This window comes from Dipodomys ordii, unplaced genomic scaffold (assembly GCF_000151885.1).
Source record: "Dipodomys ordii isolate 6190 unplaced genomic scaffold, Dord_2.0 Scaffold1, whole genome shotgun sequence".
NCBI lineage: Eukaryota > Metazoa > Chordata > Mammalia > Rodentia > Heteromyidae > Dipodomys > Dipodomys ordii.
Window position 1 is genome coordinate 53,293,947 of NW_012267217.1, and position 20,239 is coordinate 53,314,185.

At 48.8% G+C, this 20,239-nt stretch overlaps 1 protein-coding gene across 1 annotated transcript; it reads left to right on the forward strand.

The window, feature by feature from the left end:
* The first annotated feature begins 3,263 nt into the window (after positions 1-3,263).
* Stk11ip (serine/threonine kinase 11 interacting protein) lies at positions 3,264-18,831 on the forward strand. The gene is made up of 25 exons (XM_013012013.1): positions 3,264-3,303; positions 3,480-3,565; positions 6,199-6,404; positions 6,596-6,670; positions 6,936-7,031; positions 7,618-7,725; positions 7,846-7,917; positions 9,120-9,246; positions 9,439-9,542; positions 9,626-9,721; positions 9,911-9,952; positions 10,148-10,294; positions 10,453-10,537; positions 11,512-11,868; positions 12,010-12,215; positions 12,444-12,560; positions 12,699-12,867; positions 14,743-14,967; positions 15,069-15,172; positions 16,114-16,211; positions 16,313-16,491; positions 16,689-16,770; positions 16,933-17,003; positions 17,511-17,758; positions 18,425-18,831. The coding sequence occupies exons 2-25, from the start codon at positions 3,505-3,507 to the stop codon at positions 18,581-18,583; spliced, it is 3,234 nt and encodes a 1,077-aa protein (XP_012867467.1). The 5' UTR covers positions 3,264-3,303; positions 3,480-3,504; the 3' UTR covers positions 18,584-18,831.
* Positions 18,832-20,239: the final 1,408 nt, after the last annotated feature.

Consider the following 20,239-nt stretch of genomic DNA (forward strand, 5'->3'; position numbering starts at 1 on the left):
ATCATTTGAGCCACACACAGCTCTACTTCTGGCTTTTGGTGATTAATTGGAGATATGAGCCTTATGGACTTTCCTGCCTGGGGCTTTGAACCTTGATTCTCAGATCTTACCTAGAGTGCTAGGATTACTGGCTTTAGCCACTGACTCTCAGCTTTATAATGTTGTTTCTGGGTCTTGCATGCTCTAAGTTATCAAAACAATCAATCTTTGACTCAGAAACTGAGATCTGTAGTCTCCTGTGGCCGGTTTGGTCATTTTGATATGAAGATTTCCTATTCTCCTTTTCATGCCTGCTACCTACACTAGTAACACATATAACTTTCCTTTACAACACATTATCAGCTGGACGCTGGCAACTCACACCTGTAAACCTAGACACTCAGGAAGCTGAGATTTGAGGATCATAGTTCAAAGGCACAAAAAAAGTCATGAGACTTATCTCCAATTAACCACCAGAAAACCGGAAGTGGTGCGACAGCTCAGTGGTAGAATGCTAGCCTTGAGCAAAAGAGCTCAGGGACAGTGCACAGGCCCTGAGTTCAAACCCTACAACTGACAACATAAATGAATGAATAAATAAAAAAAGTAAGCATTTATATAAGCTACTCTAGGGAATTTAGGGGTGGCAGAGAGCTACCAACAGCAGCTCTCTTTTCATGTAATGAGGGAGTGGAACTTGAAGCATTTCAGTATCAAATCCACTGTGGTCCTGCTGTGTTTGACAGGACCATCTTTACATGTCTGATTTTAGATGGTGTGTTGTTTCTAGGGACTAAACTCAGTAGAGTGTTTATAGGAGCATGATGTTGTCATAGCATTTCTTTGAACACATGATTTCATTCATTGTACTGCAACGTTACTGCTGACAATTTTTTAATGACTTTACATGCCTTTTAGAGGTAATTCTTTAACAAGTGAATCTGAGCTTCAAACTTTAGTGTGTTTAGATTTCTTTAAAACAGGTTATCACTGTGTCATTCAGGCTGGCCTGGAACTTTCTGTGTAGCTGAGATCCTCTTGTCTCTTCCTGCCCAGTGGCAGGATTATAGGTGCTTACCACCACATCCAGACAGATTTTATTTTTTAGAAAATGTTTAGCTCTTAAATCTTTCTTGATTGAATGTGCAGGTTATAAGGGAAAGAAGGTAGTTCTTTCCAGATGAACAGTTAGTTCCAAAACTATTGAGTAACTCATTATTTACCCCATTGATTTGAAAGTCAGTTTTATTATGTATAATAAAACAATATAACCATGCAACCATGGCTACTTCTGTTGTGCATTTCATTGATCTATTAATATGCCTGTGTCTTTGTTGTTATCACATTGCTTTGGTCATTATGACTTTATAGGACATTTTGCTGTCTGGTATGGCAAGGTCTCTGTGGCTCTTGTTTTGCTTTCTGTCAAAGTTTCTTGGCTACGTACATGTGTTTAGTCTCCCAGATGAATTTTAAAATCAACTTTTCAAGTGCTAAAACCATTGGGATCAGAATTGAAATTGTATTGAACTGACATCACTGTAACACAAATCTTCCCATCAGCAACATGATTTCTTTTTATTTAGCTCACTTTCAATGTATTTAAAATTCTCCTGTCTTCTTGTAGCTCTGGAACATTTCTCAAAATGGGGTGTGTGTGTGTGTGTGTGTGTGTGTGTGTATGTATGTGTGTGAATCTTTTTTGTTGCTGGAGTAAATAGAACTTTTCTTTGACTTTAAATTTTTATAAAGGTTTTGTCTTAGTCAAGGTTTTTATGGTAGTGATTTAGAGAAATACACTGAAACTAATGTAGAAAAAAATGCGGTAGAATTTTTGGAAGACAGCCAAGGCCTTGCCTTCAGGCCAAGGGCAGAAAAGGGGAGTAGGCCTCATGAGGGGGAACGGAAAGGAGAATTACTCAAGTCTCCTGCTGCTTCTCTTATAATTTATTTTTTCCTCCAGTGTTTCAGCTTTCTTCTGTCTTATTTCACATTTCTGAAAGTTAAGGGCTGTAGAGTAAACCTAGCTATAGAGACCACCACCATCTGGATGGAACATTCTCAGAAAGCAACTGCAGGCTGGGGCAGTCATTTTCAAGGCTTAAAGACAGATGTTTCAATGCCTGGCACTCAGAAGGTTCTTGAGAGGCTGACTTAATCCTCAAGTTAACAAGAATTGTTTGAGCCCCTGCTCTCGACTTTGTATTTGCATGGGGCTTTCCAGTTCAGGATGTAATCCCACTTTATCACCATTTCATAGGTTTTGGGCTGAGAACACACATAGGATCCCATGAATGCTAAACTACATAGTGTAGGAGCATACAATGCCACGTCAAATATTTAAAGTTGACAGTTTTGAGTTAATGACAACTCTTAATTCCTACTCAGGTCTGGCTTACTTTGATTTTCCCGCGCAGAAAAGAGGCATTTGATAAACAACAACAAACCCTTCTTAGAACCGGGAAATCCTGTTTCAAGCTATTTCTTTTCTTTCTCTTAATCTAGTCCAGCAGTGGACTAGGAGCCCGGCAAAAGCCTGCAAGGGGGAGCTTGGAACCCCAAAAACGTTGGCACGGCTGGCGCTGTGGGTCACTGATTGAATAGCCTCCAGGAGTAGCTACGCTTCTGCGAACCTGCCTTCTTTACGACCACACGAACCCAGGGTGGCCACTTCTGCACGCCGGTGTGCTGAGCTGAAACACCGTAAAAACAAAGCCTGGAGGGTGCCTGGGGGTCATCTGAGGCCTGGCATGGCTGAGGGAAAGAGCATAGAGGATTCGGGAGACTGAGTCACAGGGAGGCAGGGGGTGGGACCCCTTCAGCCTCGGCTCTTTCACACTGTGAAAAACTCCTTGCCAAGGCGGCCACGTTCTCCAACTAAAGGAGAACGAGGGTGGATTTGGATGAATTTTTCTCTCACCACCAGAAAATTTCCTTTCTTCAAACTTTGCTTCCCCGCCCAGTGTGCAACCAGCCAATCAGGTTTTCCTCGTGGCCCCGAGGGGCTGCCGCGAGCCCAGCCCGAGTCCTCTGCAGCGCAGAGCCCAGCAGGAGCACGGTGGGGCCCAGCAGGGGGCGAGGGCTGGGGGTGGAAAGAGGTGGAACTCTGAGGATTCGTCAGTCTGGCCTAAGCCCCGCCCCAGTCCGACCTTTAGGGCGTGGCCTATGCGCCGCCCCGATCGACACGTGTGCATGTTTAGGGCGTGGCTTCCGGCAGCAAAGCCTTTACTTTCCGGTAGTCCCTTGACTCTGCTTCCTTCCGGGGCGGGACTTCCTGTCCATAGGCACCAGGCTTCAGAAGCGGTAGGAGGGCTGTCCGCACAGGTTAGTTCGGCCAGGCGGGGCTTACGTTCCTCGAAAGGGTGGTAGCCGAAAGGACGTCTTTTCTTTCTCTTACGTGCCTTTTCCCCCCTTTTTTGTTATACCTCCATTTGCACGAACGCCTGGGCTCTCGGTACCCCGCCCCCTTCATGAGGCTCTTCCGCTTCCTCTTTCCTCAGGCTCCGCCCCCAGCGTCCTGTGGCCATGACGACCGTTCCGCGGGACTCCCTGGTGTGGAAGCTGGCGGGGCTGCTGCGGGAGTCCGGTGAGTGGACTTCCGGTGGCCCAGGCCTCTGGCGAGCTGGAAGTGCCCCCTGCCTTCCGGAGACGAGCCCCGGGAGTTGTGAATTCCACCCTCGGGGTCGCGAGGCGTCGGAGTTGCCTCATCTCCTCGCGCCCCGCGGGTTTGTTCGGCTCCAGACTCAGAGACCAAACCCGAGCGCCCCTTCTCCACACAGTCTCAGAGGCTGCAGTCATGACTGCCAGCCCCTCAAGACCAAGGACGGACCTCGAGCATCGTGTCGCGAGACACGGAGTATAGCACTGTATAGTTAGGAAAAAAAAAAAAAAAGCCCGTGATCTGGAGTCAGACTCACGTAGGTTGGAATCGTAACCCTCTTTCCGACTCAGGTTTCCGGTTTCAGCACATTGGCCATAGGGATTGTACTTAACAAGTTGAGAGAATTTTAATAGACATACTTAACATTGTATGTGCATCTATTAAGTACCCCAAAATTAGTATCTAGTATTATTTGCTTCCTTTGGTGCCTGGGCACACTGGAACCAGTATTTGCTTAATAGATGGTTGGCATTAATTGTAGTAGAACAAGCTTTGGCTTTGAGATAAGACAGAAGTAGCAACTTCCTACCAAGCTATATGATCACATCAAGATTTCTAACTTCTTTGAGCTTCAGTTTTCATATATGTAATAGGAGGTGTGTATGTTTGTGTGTGTGTGTGTGTACACACACACACACATGTACAATGTCCTTTGTGCATATGCATCAGTCTTGGAGCTTGAACTGTGGACCTAGGAGCTGTTCCTGAACTTTTGCTCAAGGCTAATGCTCTATCACTGGATCCACAGCTCCACTTCTAGATTTTTGGTGGTTAATTGGAGATGTGTCTCAGGGACTTTCATGCCCAGGCTAGCCCCACCTGACTTCAAACCACTACCCTCAGATCTCAACCTCTGGAGTAGCTATGATTACTGGCATGACCTATTAGTACCTGGTTTATGATAAGAGGTTAATAGTGCTTTTCTAATTCTGATGAAGTTTAATGGGTACCAATCAGGCACAGTCAGTTAATTTTGGCTGTCTTCTGTTACTCTGCACTCCCATTGATGGTATCTTTGGAATCTCTCTTTATATAGCAGTTTTATTTTTGGACCTGAATTAATAACTAAGCACATGTCTTATTTCTTCTTCTATACTGAGAAGTCCTTTGAGGCGGAGAGTCCCTGAACCATGTCTCTACTCTCAGTGTCTAGTACATAGGAAATACTTCACGTAAGGTTGTAGGATTTGTTAATCTATTCAGCAAAAATCTGATATGACTCACAAGGTTTAGAGCTTATGGGATATGTGAGTGAGTGATTATGAAGAAGCAGCAGGAGGGAGATTCTTGTGATGGGATAGTTATGTCAGTTTTAGTGATGGGCCCAGTAATCTACACAAACAGCTCCGGAGCTTACTGTTCCTTTGGTATATGTACTAGTGTCAGTTTCCTGATTTTGATACTGTCCTACAGTTACATAAAGTGGGGGAAATTGTGAGAAGATTTATTGTTTGTGGAGATTTATTGTTTATTGTGTGAGGATTTTTGGGGGGGCAGTTGTCTCACTGTATTGCTCAGGCTGACCTCAAACTCACTATATAGCTGCCACAACCTTCCTGCCTCAGCTTCCCAAGAAGAGATTGCAAGCACATGCCTATTAAAAAAAGATTAAACATTTTTAGGAAAAATTAAAAAAAATTTTATACTTAATTTGTAGCTGCACTTTTTTAGGTAGAGTAATAAGTGCCAAGATGACCAAAAGATGCCCTTGGGGATAACAGTCTTGGGGCTGGAGGTGGTAGAGTGGTAGAGTTATTGCCTATAAGGAGGAGATCCTGATTTCAAACTCGTTTTCCACCAGAAAATCGATGATGGTGTCTTTAGAGAGAGCAGGTTTAAAATAGCAATAACAATATAATAGTGCTTTCATGAATGGTTATTCTTTCCATACCATGTGTTTTAGTGTTGTTCAAAAGTTTTTATATGTGGGTATTATTTTTGCTATCAGAAAAAAGAAATAAAATAACCTGCTAACTTTTGCGCAGAAATGAACGATTGCAGTGTTGAAATTCAACAGTATTAAATAATACTGAGAAGGTTTCCGGGTGAGATTGATCTTGAACTAAGCAGTAGAAGGGGATGTATCAAAAATGAGAGTGCTGTGGGCTAGGGTAGCTGCAGTTCCAGTGGTGCAAGGAGACCAGGACTTTTTGAGCAGAAGGTGAGAGAATTTGGAAAAATGCGTTGATGCCTCACAGTGGAGCAGTCTCAGGTGTCAGGTTGAAGAATTAGGAGTATTTTTTTTTTTTTTGAAAATATGGGTAGCTATAGAAGACTTTCAAGCTGGGGAGGAAATAGAAAGTTTGGTCCTGCTAGATACAAATACATAAATAGAGACAAGAGAGGAGAGGGAGGGAAAGAGGGAGGAAAGAGGAAAAAAGAGAGGAGAGAGAGAGGTGAGAGAGGGAAGAGAGGAGAAAAGTTTGGTCATGTAGTGGAAGGTCTACAGGGTCCATATGTATCTCTGATCCATAATCAGAGTGGGTGTGTTTGGGGTCACAAAGTCTTAAAGGAAAAGATCTTTCATTGTATCCTCCTGTCTGTCCTTTTCTCTTTAGGGGATGGGGTCCTATCTGGCTGTAGTACACTGAGCCTTCTGACCACAACACTGCAGCAGCTGACCCGTGTCTTTGAGCTGTACCTAGGACCATGGAGTCCTGGCCAGACAGGCTTTGTGGCTCTGCCCTCTCACCCTGCCGATTCGCCTGTCATCCTCCAGCTTCAATTCCTCTTCGATGTGCTACAGAAAACACTTTCACTCAAGGTTCCAGGGGTGGGGATCGGGCTAGGTGTGCAGCGGGACTGAGGGAATGATGAAGGGTGGCTATAGGCTGGGTCTACAAGAAGTGTGCAGGGCTGCGATCCACATAATGTCAGGTGCAGGTGGTTGTGCTGAAGAAGGGGTGCTGTGAGAGGGGGTCTGCTGGGCCTCTGACCTGAGTGTTTGTTTTTCAGTTGGTACACATCCCTGGTCCTGGTCTGCCAGGACCCATCAAGATTTTCCCATTCAAGTCCCTTCGGCAGCTGGAGGTATGGGGTTGTTGGAGCATGTTGGTACACAAAAGCTAACATGAAGCAGCCATTTGGGGGATGGGGGACAGGGAGAGGGGCACTTTTGGTGGGGAGGCCAGGCCTGAGTGTATTATTGCTTTGCAGTAATGTGGTATTTAGTCTGTTTTTGATTGAACACTTTACTTTGAACCCTAGGTAGGCTTTGTCATCTCTTTGTAGCCCATCAGGGAGACTCAGCTATGGAAGGTCTGCTTTTCTCATTCCCTTTCTTCCCTTACACCAGCTCCGAGGTGTTCCCCTCCACTGCCTGCATGGTCTCCGTGGCATCTACTCTCAACTGGAGACTCTGATTTGCAGCAGGAGCATTCAGGCTCTAGAGGTGAGGTAGGCTTAAGAGGTGGGCTCCATGCTCTGTCTCAAGAAACACAGAAAACCCAAGTGTTCAGGGTCTCCTTCCCTTCCATCCCTGTGACCCTGCAGCATTCTATGCCTGTCTGTGGACTTATAGTCACACCTGTCATTCCCCATTAAATAGTATAGTGTATGCTTTCTTCCTCTCCCAATGGTGCAATCCTTGGGGACAGGGACTTGGACTTTCTTTAAGGCTAAATCTCAGGTGGAGCCACATATATTAAAAATAAATAAATAGCCGGGTGCTGGTGGCTCATGCCTGTAATCCTAGCTACTCAGGAGGCTGAGATCTGAAGATCCGTGGTTCAAAGCCAGCCCGGACAGGAAAGTCCGTGAGACTCTTATCTCAAACCACTAGAAAACCAGAAGTGGCACTATGGCTCAAGCAGTAGAGCGCTGCCTTGAGCTGAAGTGTGCACAGACAGCGCCCAAGCCCAGAGTTCAAGCCCCACGACTGACCAAAAAAAAAAAAAAAAAAGAATGGATGGAGCATGAAAAGAAGATGAGAATGGAATACTGGTAGAGAGAGGGTAATGAATCTGTCCCTTGCTTAGGAGCTCCTCTCAGCCTGCGGTGGGGACTTCTGCTCTGCCCTCCCCTGGCTGGCTTTGCTTTCCGCTGACTTCAGCTACAATGCATTGACAGCCTTAGACAGTTCCCTGGTGAGTGCTCTGAGGGACAGAAGTATTGGGAAAGGGTAAGGATGAGTTTTTCGGAAGGAGGGCAAGTTGGCAGGGGGGTACCCTTCATGAAAAATTCTCTGCCTCTTTTTCTGTCCTCAGCGTCTCTTGTCAGCTCTGCGTTTCCTGAACCTGAGCCATAATCGAGTCCAGGACTGCAAAGGCTTCCTGATGGTAAGCATGAGCAGTCTTAACAACTGGTGCACTTGGGCCTTGGGTGACTCTGTTATTATCTTTCCTGGGCGGCTTGTAGTCCATCTTGTTCTTTTCTCATGCGAGGAAGCCATATCTGAGGAAGTAGTACTGTTTGGGGGTTTGGGTTCTAGCATAAGACAAGGCAGAGTTCCAACCTTAGCTTCTAATTAGGACAAATGAGTTAGCTTCTTGGTTTGTTCATCTATAACACAGCAATTACTGGAGTACCTGCTTTTATATAGTACATTGGTTGTGAGGAATACCCAGCGTTCCTCAGCCCAGTGCTTCACTCAGAAAATGGTAGATTTTTGTAATGATAGTGACAAACCTTTTCCCTGTGTCTTTCCATCCCCTATCAAAGATAAAGCTGGATACTCCTTAAAATGGTAAGGAAAGGTTTTAATCAATAGGAAGATGGTCCAGTATAGACTGAACTCTACTTTGATTTGTGTTGAGGTGAGTGGGCATTTTAAATTGAAAAGGAAGAGTAAGAAAAGCTGTATTGGGGGGCTTAGGCACAGGCAGGGAAGTAGAAATTTATGAAAAGCTAGAAGAGAGGTGTTGGTTCATGGGAAAGCCATCTGGGTTGGCATACTAACTGGCACATGGTGAAGTTAATTCCTTCCCTTCCTCTGAGACTGAAACCAATCCTACTTTTAGGTGTTGACAGGAACAGAAAGTAAATTACTGTGTAGCCTTACCTTTTCCCAGGAGCCTTGCATTCTCCTGATTAGAAATTAAAAGAGTGGGAATTACCTTCCTGAGTGTAGCTCAGAGCTGTTAAGAATGACAGTACTGGGCTGGGAAGGTGGCTCAGTGGTAGAGCACTTGCCTGGCATGCATGAGGCCCTGGGTTCGATTTCTTAGCACCACATAAGCAAAAAGAAAAAAGCCTGAAGTGGCTCTGTGGCTCAAGTGGTAGAGCGCTAGCCTTGAGCTGAAGAGCTGAGGGACAGCGCCCAGGCCCAGAGTTCAGGCCCCATGGCCGGACCCAAAAGAAAAAAAAAAGAATGACAGTCCTGTTTGCTCAAGTGTTTTAATTGGGGAGGGGGATGAGATCATTTGTGCTGAGAATCTGCAGTTTTTATAGGTCAAGGTGGAGTCAAGAAGAGGGCTCAGAGGAGGACCTTGACTAGAGCTTAGTCAATGTGAGAATCTTTGTCCTCCTCGCCCACTGTCAGGATTTATCTGAGCTTTACCACTTGGACATCTCCTATAATCACCTGCACTTGGTGCCAAGAATGGGACCTTCTGGGGCTGCTCTGGGGACCTTGATTCTGCGAGGCAATGAGCTTCAGAGCCTGCGAGGTCAGTAGACCATTGGGGACCTCCCATGTGGGAGGGAATTGGGGGACCGTGAGACCCAGAGTGACACAGACACCTGTGCCTCTTAAGCTTTGTGAGGGTTTCCAGCCAGGGCTGGCTCTCTGATTTGTCTATTTCACCCTTGCACCCAGCACATGTACCACCAGACCCACTCTCTTCTTGCCTCTGCCCCAGGCCTAGAGCACCTGAGGAACCTGCGACACCTGGATGTGGCCTATAACCTGCTGGAAGGACACAGGGAGCTGGCACCGCTGTGGCTGCTGGGTGAACTCCGCAAGGTGTGTCAGAGGGCAATGCCTTCTTCACATAGTTGGGTGGGGAGGCATGAGGCCCACCTCATTCACCTCTCCCCACCCTGCAGCTCTACCTGGAGGGGAACCCTTTGTGGTTTCATCCTGAGCACCGTGTGGCCACTGCCCAGTACTTGTCACCCCAGGCCAGGAATGCTGCCCATGGAGTGAGTGATCATCTTGTATCCACTTGCTTTCCCTTTCTTTCCTGCCCAACCCCAGCCCTATACCCTCTTGCCTCCCCTTCCCCTGGGTGAAGAGCATAAACCTAGGCTCCTTGCTGTTTTGTTAATGCTGACACTCCCTGGGGCCAGCACCACTGCAAACACTGGTCCTCCTCCTCTGTCTCTGTGCAGTTCCTTCTTGATGGCAAGGTCTTGTCACTGAAGGATCTTCAGGTCAGTGTGGTGGGGGCTGGATGGCAAGGACTGATGGAGGCTGAAGTGAAGGGCAGGCACTGGCTGGGGATATAGGAATGATCAGGAGAGATCTCCTGGCTAGGGGAAGGAAGGGCCGGCTCTCAGCTAGCTCAGGCAGGGCAGAGCTGCTCCTCTGGCTCTGAACTACATCTTCTCCCTGTTGTCACACACCAGACCTCTGCATCCTCGGGACCTAGCCCCATAGCCCCACCTGTGTCCTGGCCAGTGGGGAGTACCACAGAAACTTCAGGTGGCCCTGAGCTGAGTGATAGTCTTTCCTCAGGGGGTGTTGTGACCCAGCCCCCACTTCGTAAGGTTAAGGTAAGTGGTGTGCTTGGCTGCCTGGGGCGCTGAGTTCTTGTTGGAGTGATGGTAGAAGGCCTCATCCTCAGGGGTTTTCTGACAGTTGGGTAGGAGACCATGGATAGCAGACAGATGCCCCTGGCTTTCATAGAGCTCTGTCCTTCCACCCAACTTAGAGCCGAGTTCGTGTGAGACGGGCAAGCATCTCTGAGCCCAGTGATACAGACCCAGAGCCCAGAACTCTAGACCCCTCTCCTGCTGGTAAGTTAGCTACACCCACTCCTCCCATTTCCCTCTAATGATGTTTTTTTGCAGTTCTGGGAGGAGTAACTTGGGAGGAGTGGAATCTTGTAGCGGGTCTCTTAGTCTGTTGCTCTTTTTTGTTATTTTGTTGTTGTTTTTTTGTTTTGGTTGTACTGGAGCTTGAATTCAGGGCCTTGTGCTTGCTATGTATGTGCTCTACCATGGAGCCATGCCTTCCAGCCCTTTTTGTGCTGATTATTTTTGAGATAGAATCTTGTTTCCTACCCAAGTGTTTGCGTGAATTGTGATCTGCCTATTTTAGACTTTGTATTGTAGCTGGGATGACAGATGTGCACTACCATACCCAGCTTCTTTCAGTTGAGATGGAGTCTCGTGGGTCTCTCAGCCTAAGCTAGCCTAGAACCACAGGCTTCCCAGTCTCAGCCTTCACATAGTTTAGGATGACAGATGTGTACCACCACAATCAGCTATGGATATCCTTTGAGAGGTCTTTTGAGTTTTTTTCTTCCCAGGCTGGCCTAGAACCACAATCTTTCTATTTCCAGCCTCCAAAGTAGTAATGAACCACTGGCACCATACTTTGTCTTTCCTTTTAGTTGAGGAGAACTGTTCCTGGGCAGCAGTCTCTAGGGATTTTTAAGGAGCATTAACTTTGTGGTGTGTTAAGAGAACGGATTTGATGGCCAGATAAGTCTGCGAAGTGCACAGTTAAACAGTGCAAAATTGAGTAGGTTTTCTTCCCTTCAGACCCCAGGCCCTTAGGTGTGCATCCATATTTTGTGAATCTCCCAAAGTAGCACTTGCTGTTGAGGTCTGGGTTGCATGTGACCACAGTGTTCCATAGGGCATGCTCCTGAAGGAGGTCTGTAGCCCTTTCCTTGCTTGAAGATGAGGCGCCACAGAAAGAGCCCAGGGTTGTCGTATGGGGTGGGACTAGCGGCTTGTTCAGCTCCATATCCTCTGCTCCCCAGGATGGTTTGTGCAACAACATCGGGAGCTAGAGCTCCTGAACAGCTTCCGGGAGCGCTTTGGCTGTGACTGGCTGCAATATAGGAACCACCTGGAGACCTCAGGGAGCCCCCCTCTGGCTGCCCCCAAGACACCTGCTATCAGTGTCCCTCCCCTGGGTGCCCTGGGCCCTGAGTCTCCCTCCAGTCCTTTGGTCCCAAAGAAGGAAGCTAGAACCCCTGAGAAGTCACCATCAAAGGTATCAGAGGAGAGCAGGGTAGTGCCAGAGTGCCAGGAGGAAGAGGAGAGAGAGGAGCAGAAAAAAGAAACAAGGGAGGAACAGGAGGAAGAAGAGGAGCAGGAGCCAAAGGAAGTAGAAGGTGAGCACCTTGTAGGCATGTGGGAAACGGGGTCAGGTGGAGCGATGCTGGAACAGCCGGGCTGTGGTGGGCTGCCTCATGGGAGGGTAGTCTCTGGGTGCTTTTCCCTCCTCCAAGCCTCCTCTGCTGGTCTCTCCACAGCGGAGCTCTGTCGGCCCATGTTAGTGTGTCCCCTGCAGGGGCCTGAAGGCCTGCGAGGCAGGGAGTGTTTTCTCCAGGTCACTTCGGCCCACTTGTTTGAGGTGGAACTCCAAGCAGCCCAAACCATGGAGCGGTTGGAGCTGCAGAGTCTGGTGGCAGCTGAACTAGAGCCTGAGGCTCAAGCCCAGGGAGAACCGGTGCTCGGGGTGAGTGATGGGGATGGGGCTTCTGGACAAGGCATCGGCTGAGTGTTTTCCAACCCCTCTGATGGACAGGTGGAGGGATGATCTGGGGCAGAGTGCAGTTGCAGTTGGCTTGGGAAGCTGGGCTGGGAGGTACGTTCTCAGCATGTGAATGGAGTCCAGAGTCATTGTTTTCCTCTTGCTAGTACCATCCCTAACTCCTCTCTCCCCTGCTCTCCTCTCATTGTGTAGGGCTCAGATCTGCTTCCAAGGGCCCCTGTTCTTGTGCTGCGCTTTTCCTACATCTGCCCTGACCGGCGGCTACGCCGTTACATGGTGTTGGAGCCTGATGCCCATGTGGCCATCCAGGTGAATGGGGTTCAGAAAGCTGTGGGGGGAGGTGGGAAGAGCTGGAAGGAGGGCTCCAGGTTGCAGGAAAAACGTTTTCCAGGCGTGTTCATCTGGGTCCACCTGCTTACAGCTGCCTTCCACCCTGCCTTCTTTTAGGAGCTACTTTCTGTGCTGACCCCATTTACCACTGTGGCACAGCAGCAGCTTGGGCAGGCAAGGGAGCTGCTGGGGGGCAGATTCCAGTGCTTGCGTTGTGGCTGTGAGTTCAAGCCCAAGGTGGAATTGGACAGTGAGGAAGGCTGGAGGCCTTTGTTCCAAAAGACAGGTACCAGCCTCCCCTTGACTCCCTGCACCTCAGCTTCCTACTTCAGGGAAAGCAGCTTTGAGTGGGGGACTGTGGGGGAGCCCCAGGGAGGAAGGCAGAGGGGTATGGGACCAGCTGTTCTGCAGAAGAGAAATAAAACTACCTCCATCTGTATCACAAATCAGAGGAAATGATATAATGGTATCCTTTTTTTTTTTTTCCTCTCAAAGTCAGGAGATGCCAATTCTATAACTGTGTTTAAACATACTCATTATGTTTTCAAAACTTGAAGGCTTTTTTGAGTATTTTTGGCAAAATTTTCAGGAATAACATAAAACCTAGTGAGCCCTTCCTGCAGTATCAAGGCAGCTGTTGGGTAGGATGCTTTGGGCGTTGGTGGAATTTGTCCCTTATTGACTGACCTTGAAACTGCTTGATAGCAAATAGCACCTCATGTCATCACTTCATGTTTTGCTCTTTAAGGGTTTTTCTGTTGTAGACCAATCAAAAAGCAAGGTCTCTGAAGATATTGAGAAAAAAGGAATACTCTGGAAAACAACTGTGTTGAAATGTGTGATTTTATTAGCCTCTTTTCTTTTTTTTTTTTGGCAGCACTTGCAGCAGGGCTTTATTAGTTTTTAAATTATTTTTTATTTTATTTTTAAAATAGTGCCATGTTGCATTGCTCACCCTGAGCCTACCTGGGGAGCATGCACACACATTGTGTGAGTGGAAATACCTTGAGACACCTGTTCCTCCCTGGCTATATTCCATAGGTCCTGCAGTTTCTGGGGTCCCTTCTGTGGTGGCATTAATGCACTTTGTCATATGCTACATTCTCCTGTGAGCCTCAGTTACCTCATCTGAACTGAGAAGGAAATGAGTGCCTCCCCCTAATGGTTTTCTTAAGATATTTGAACAAGCTGGTCATTCACACCACCCTGGTGGCTCATACCTATTAGCTACTCAGGAGGTTGAGATCTGAGGATTGCAGTTTGAAGCCAGCCTGGACAGAAAAGTCCACAAGACTCTTATTTTCAGTTAACCACCAAAAAGCCAGAAGTGGAGCTATGGCTCAAGTGGTAAAGTGCCAGTCTTGAGTTAAAAGGCAAAGAGACAGTGCTCAGACCCTGTGTTCAAGCCCCAGTACCGGTGTTGACACACAGACCCAGACATAGACATACACATATAAACAACATACAACACACACACACATACACATACACAAATGTAAACATGACAATAAGGAACCAAGCGTAGTGGCTAGCCCATATAAAGTAGCTACCCTACCTCTGTGGTTACTGTAACTCTGTGGTCTTGGGCAGGGAATGTAGATTAACCTTTTGTTCCCTCATTTGCAAAATAAGATAGAATTTTGGTGGGAAGTGTGATAATATTAGCATGTGAGCTTGCACATGCCTCTCACCTTGTAGCTGCTCTTTTCTCCTCGCTGGTCTGTGTCCTGCCAACCCTATAAGTCAGGCACTGTATTTACGGGCTCAGAGAATGCAGAAGTCTAGCTTTTAATTGATAGAGCCTGGGATTGGACCCAGATCTGGCACCAGTGCCCTTCCTACCTTTTTTCATTCTATTAATTTTGGTGCTGATAGTGCACCAAAGAATTGGTCATCCCAAGGCTGTGGGAGGGGATCAGAGCAGGGCCTGGAATTAGAAAGTGGGGTATATTTTTGAGGAGACTGGAGCATAGCCTAGCTGCGCTGTCATTGGGATGGGGAAGGATCCATCAGTGACCATGCCTGGAGAGGGAGATGGAGGTGGGGCAAGGTTCAGGAATGGTTGTCATGTGTGGAGCTGGAGATGGCCCACCGGACGTCTGAAAGTGTGTGATTGGTGGGGATGTCCTGTGTCATGGGACCCGTATCTCTCCCTCCCCAGAGTCTCCTACTGTGTGTCCAGACTGTGGAAGTGACCATGTGGTTCTCCTGGCTCTGTCTGGGGAAACCCTCAACAGGGAGCAGAACCAGGGAGAGCAGTCACTAGCTGTCTCCCAATCCCCTGTCTGTGACCAGCCTGGACAAGGTCACCATCCCAATAGGGTTGATAGCATCCCACCTGAGGTTACCATCTCCCATGGGCGTAGCAGCTGGAGCCTTAGTCCCCGTGAGTATGGTATAGGCAACATAAGATGGAGATGGGCTTGGGGAAGAATGGGCACTATGAGCTGCCGTGGGCAGGCTGATGGTCCCATCGGTTGCTCCCAGCCCCTGAGCCCTCTGGCTTCCGCTCTGTGGATCACCGACTCCGACTCTTCCTGGATGTTGAGGTGTTCAGTGATGCTCAGGAGGAGTTCCAGTGCTGCATCAAGGTCTGTGCCAGCTGGCATTGCCTACCCCCTCCCACCACCAGGATGCCTGCTGTCTACCATGGCAGCATGAGTTAGTTTGAACACTTGGGAACTACCACTTGTGGCTTTGGGTTTCAGCTGCAGCACTTACTTGCTGTGTGGCTGTGCACACATACCTTAATACTTGAGTCTTAGCTGTCTCCAGCACAGTGGAGATAATCCTTCCTGCCTTACTGAGTGAGAGTCAGTGTCTGGGAGCTGGTCAGGACAGCACCCAACAGTCAGTACCTGGGCCTCTTGTCACAACAAACACATCATTAGGCCCTCTGTTGGAGCCTGGCATGTGGGACCCTGGGATCTGGAGTCAGTTTTGCCCTTGACCTTAGAGTTTGGTGTAAGGAGTGTAAGGGAGCCAGATCACACAATGTGAAAGTTCTGAAATCAGGGTAAGATCCTACTGACTCCAGCTTGACTGGGTCAGGAAGTCTTCCTTGGAGGTGTTGCTAAGTCAACTTCCAGGAAAAGGATACTATAAATAGTGCATGGGGGAGTGAGAGTAGCTTCTTGGGAGCCAATGTGCAGAATAAGGGGCAGCTCTTTGATGGGAGTGAGAGAGGCAGGCAGGCTGTTTCAGGAGGGTCTGGTGTGTCTGCCAGGGAGTTTGGATGGGACTTGGGCCACTTGGAGCCACGGAGAAGTTTGAAGCAGGAGAGTGGTGATGCGTTCATTATTTAGGGTAGTCATCCTGGCGGTGTGGCTTGGAGAAGGCGAGAGGATCCAACTGAGAGATTCTGGGTCTTAGTGGGAGTGGGGACTAGGGAGGAGAGTGGTAGCATAGGAGGAGAGGGTCTTGAGCTCAGGGTCACCTTGACTGATAATCAGCAATGGGGAGGGAAACTCGGCATTTAGTCTGGCCTCTGTAATCACTTTCTGGTTCTTCATCTACTTCTTTTTCCTCTTAGGTGCCAGTAGTGTTGGCAGGCCACAGGGAGGAGTTTCAGTGTCTTGTGGTTGTGTCTGACCACAGGCTTTACCTGTTGAAGGTTGCAGGGCCAATCTGGTGAGTGAGCCAAACTTGTAGCCAGGGCAGCAGCCTTGTACCTCCCTGTCAGTCTCACCCTGTCCTCCTCTTATTCTTGGTAACTCTGCCCCCCTCTACAGTGGGCCTCCGGCCAGCTGGCTCCAGCCTACCCTGGCCATTCCCCTGCAGGATCTGAGTGGCATGGAGCTGGGCCTGGCAGGCCAGAGCCTGCGGATGGAGTGGGCGGCTGGGCTGGGCAGCTGTGTGCTGCTGCCTCGAGATGCCAGGCGGTGCCAGGCCTTTCTTGAGGAGCTTGTTGGTGAGGAGGATTCAGGGAGGGTGGAGAAGGGGGGGCTGGGCAGGGCCCCCAGAACCCAGAGTGAGCAGAGGTCATGGGGCTTGTTTTTTTTGCAAGTTTCTTAAGTCTAGAATTGGGCAGGGTTGAGAGGTGGAGGGGCTAGGATAAAGGAGGGCAGGACCCTCTGAGGGTTCCAGTCTCCGGATGGCTCTGTCCAGGTATCTTGCAGTCTCTGCCCTCTCCTCAGAGGAACTGTATCTGCACCAAGGAGGAGGAGGTGACCCCGAAGCACCGGCTGTGGTGAGTTAATGGGAGGTAAAGGCCCAGTCTTCACAGAACCAAGACGTGATTCTGGACTGAGCAGGCCCTGAGACTGCTGCCTAACTTCCCTCCCTCCCTCCCTTCCTTGAAGCCCTTCTCACCCCTGGCTGACCCTTTTCCTGTGTCTTCCATGCATCCCAGGCCATTGCTGGAAAAGGACACTTCCTCAGAGGCTCCCCAATTCTTCTACCTTCAGGTGTTCCTAGTTGAAGGTGAGGGCTCTGTGCTGCCGCTGTCACCAGTCTATATCCCCAAGCCTCTAGCCAGCCCTTTAGAACCACCAGCCAGCCCCCTGGTACCACTGACCAGCCCCTTGGTGTGCCTCCACAGTGCCCTTGTAGTAACACTCACTTCCCTTACAGTCTGGGTGTTCCAGGTGGGGACAGGAGACACCTTGGATTCTCATTTGCCCAGAGACCTTTGCTATGAGGCCCAGGTTTCCTTGAAGTGGGTGTGTTGGTTGGTCTGTTCCCCTCAACCAGTCAGAGGGAGAGTAGATCATGGTTTAGGGTGACTGGTATAGGCTATCAGAGGGTTTAGAATCTAGAGATTGCTGGCATTTGGACTAGATAGGGCCTTGGCTCCCACAGGCCCAAGCTGCTTTGTGAACCCACCCTCAGACTGGGTTTGGCTCTTCTTTGGAGCAGCACTGGGACACCTAACATCTGGACTGTCTTTGGCCTTCCACTCTGAGTCCTACCCTGTCTTTCACCTGCCAGGCCTCTCTACCTGCCCTGTGTCCCTGTTGCTGACGCTGTCTACCCTGTACATGTTAGACGAGGATCTTGCAGGGTCCCAGCTGGAGACACACCTCCTAGCATCATCTGGTGAAGCCTCTGAGCAGGCCTCTTTCCTGAGGCCCAACCCTTCCCTGCGGGTCAGGGAGCAGCAGCCCCTCAGCAGCCTGAGCTCAGTGCTGCTCTATCGCACAGCCCCTGAAGACATGCGCCTGGTCTTCTATGATGAGGTGTGTGAGTCCAGGGGTAGTGGTGGAGAGGACAGTGGGGAACTTTGTCTAGGAAGGCTGAGGATTGGGGGCAGGATGAAGCTGAGGGGTTGGTAGGCATAGTGGAGGGAACATGAGATTGGGGTGTGAGGGTGGGTTTGGATGAGTAGTTGATTGAGCAGGAGGCCGGGGCTGTCAGTAGGAACACCCTGGCCTGGAGCCCAGCCACTTTTGCTGGGAGGCCTGTAGTGAGGCAGCCGCTTCTGTGAGTTTGTGTGGTTGGTTACTGTGTGACAGCCATTTTACCTTCACAGCCACAGCATGAGGGGAGGTACTGTTACTGGCCCTGTTTTATAGATGAGAAAACTGAGGCTTGGAGACAATAACCAACTTTCCCAGGTCACTAGTTGTACAATCAGGAATTGAACCCATGCAGATGCAGTTCCTTGGAGGTGACGCCAGAGCCTGTGTGGCCACATTGGGAGGACTAGAGATGGGCTGAGCCTGTAGAGGATTACAGTTAGTGCCAGCTGAACTCTGTACATGGCTCAGGGTCAGCATCTTTTATGAAGAGCGATGACAGGCTTAGTGAGCCAAGGAGGGTGGTAAGTCCTCTCATGAGTCGCCTTCTGTACCTACCTGGGGGAGCCCCTGTGTGTCTCACCTTGCTAACTGTTTGACCTGCAGGTATCTCGGCTAGAGAGTTTCTGGGCTCTTCGTGTTGTATGTGGGGAGCAGCTGACAGCCCTGCTGGCCTGGATCCGGCCCCCCTGGGAGGAGTTGTTTTCAATTGGACTCCGGACTGTGACCCAGGAGGCTCTGGACTTTGATAATGGGTCACATTGACCCCAACTCTGACTCAGGAGTCAGGCTGCAGACACTCCTCCTGGTCTTGGGCTCTGGCTTCCAGACTGCCTGTGGACCTCCAGCCTGTGGGCACTGGCAATTGAGGCCCCAAATGACCCATAACATAAGGGAAGGGTGAGTGAAATTGGTCCCCAGGTGATTTGGCCTAAGGGGAAAGGTTAAGTGGTCAGTGAGAATGGTTTTCCTACACTTTTCTCAGGTATGAATAAAGTTGTTTCTATTCCAGATGTCATGGTGTAACTTAGATGTGTTGCTTGCAGGCTTGCCATTCCCCTAACCTCTTCCTGAATGGGCAGCCCTTGGCATCCTTGTTCATACTACTCTGGCCAAGTAGGACTCCTGACTCCTGACCCATAGGCATCCAGTCTGCTAGCCAGCAGTGACCTGTTACATGGCCACGGAATGTCTTACCAGTCAGATCGCTGAGTCTCTTAGATTCTTATGCTCACATTTCAGTTGGGAATCAGGCCATTGCAGAAGGAGTCTGGGAGAGGGTGTGTGGAGGAAGAGTGTGGCATCTAGAGCCTTCTGCACTTGTCACCTTCCCACCGCACTGCCTCATTCAGCCTAGTATCTTTCAGTCCTCCTGTCTCCATGTCTGGTCATGGCGATTGGCTTAGGAATGCTCATGTGATCTAGTGTGGCCCACTGAGTCCAAGCCCTGGCTTTTGTCTGGAGTGGCCAATGTAGGGGCAAGTCTCCTTCCTGAAAGTTGCTGGCAGGACAAGGTGGAGCTGCTGGCCACGGGACAGTGCACATAGAGGAAGATGGAATTCAGGTGGGAAGGGCCAGATGTAATCCTGGTGATGTCTTTGGGGCCTCAGTCAAGTTGTGTCTGAAGGCACATAGCTCTGTGATTTTAGATTATGTGAACTAGAGGAAACATTTTTTTGTTTTTGAATCAAGCATGAGCTGTTAAAGGAATTGTGACTGCGTAGACTCCTTTTCTGACTTGAACCATTCTGGGGGGTAGTGGTGGTGGATAGCTGTTCTTTATACCCAAGAATGAATATAGTAAGTATAGTGAGACCCACAGATTTGTGTAGAGAGGCCCTGGCTCTGGTTTCAGTTCCTGAGTGAGGCAGTGTAATTAATCCAGGTCACTGTGTCAGGCCACCAGCCTAAGGTCTTGACAAGTTTGTGGCCTGATTGATGGGACTGCAGAATTAGGACTGTGTCACTCACTGTTGGAATCTTTCTCTTCTAGACCTGAACAGCCCATCCTACCTCTATATTCTTGGAGTTGAAGTACTTAAAATTAATGGGATATTTTTCAAGCTTTTATTTTATATATATTTGAACAATATAAGCATACTTAAAAAAGTTTACAGTGGAACTAAGGATGTATTACAAAAAGTGAGTTGTCATTGCTGACCTCTCCAGTCCCTTCTCGAATCAAACTTGTTAGAAAATTTTCCCTGTATCTCTCCAGAAATTTGAATGCCTGTCTATTAATTTTTGTACCCATTTTCCCAGAAGCAGGTAGTTAAGCCATTTAATTCCCTAAGAAGAGACAGATTCCTAAGATTAGTTTCTCCCCAGGCAGTGTCCTGCTCTGGAGATATGCCAGTGGGGAGATGCTAGGCTGGGGTTGAGGTCCCTTGTTGATAGGCTTGAAAAGGGCAGGAGGCCTAG

Excerpts from the sequence above, each read along its gene's own strand:
- Stk11ip (XM_013012013.1), top strand. The coding sequence starts at position 3,505 with ATGACGACCGTTCCGCGGGACTCCCTGGTGTGGAAGCTGGCGGGGCTG. Across the intron at positions 12,868-14,742 it reads GCCTTTGTTCCAAAAGACAG|AGTCTCCTACTGTGTGTCCA; the intron begins GTACCAGCCTCC and ends CTCCCTCCCCAG. Across the intron at positions 16,212-16,312 it reads AAGGTTGCAGGGCCAATCTG|TGGGCCTCCGGCCAGCTGGC; the intron begins GTGAGTGAGCCA and ends CCCCCTCTACAG.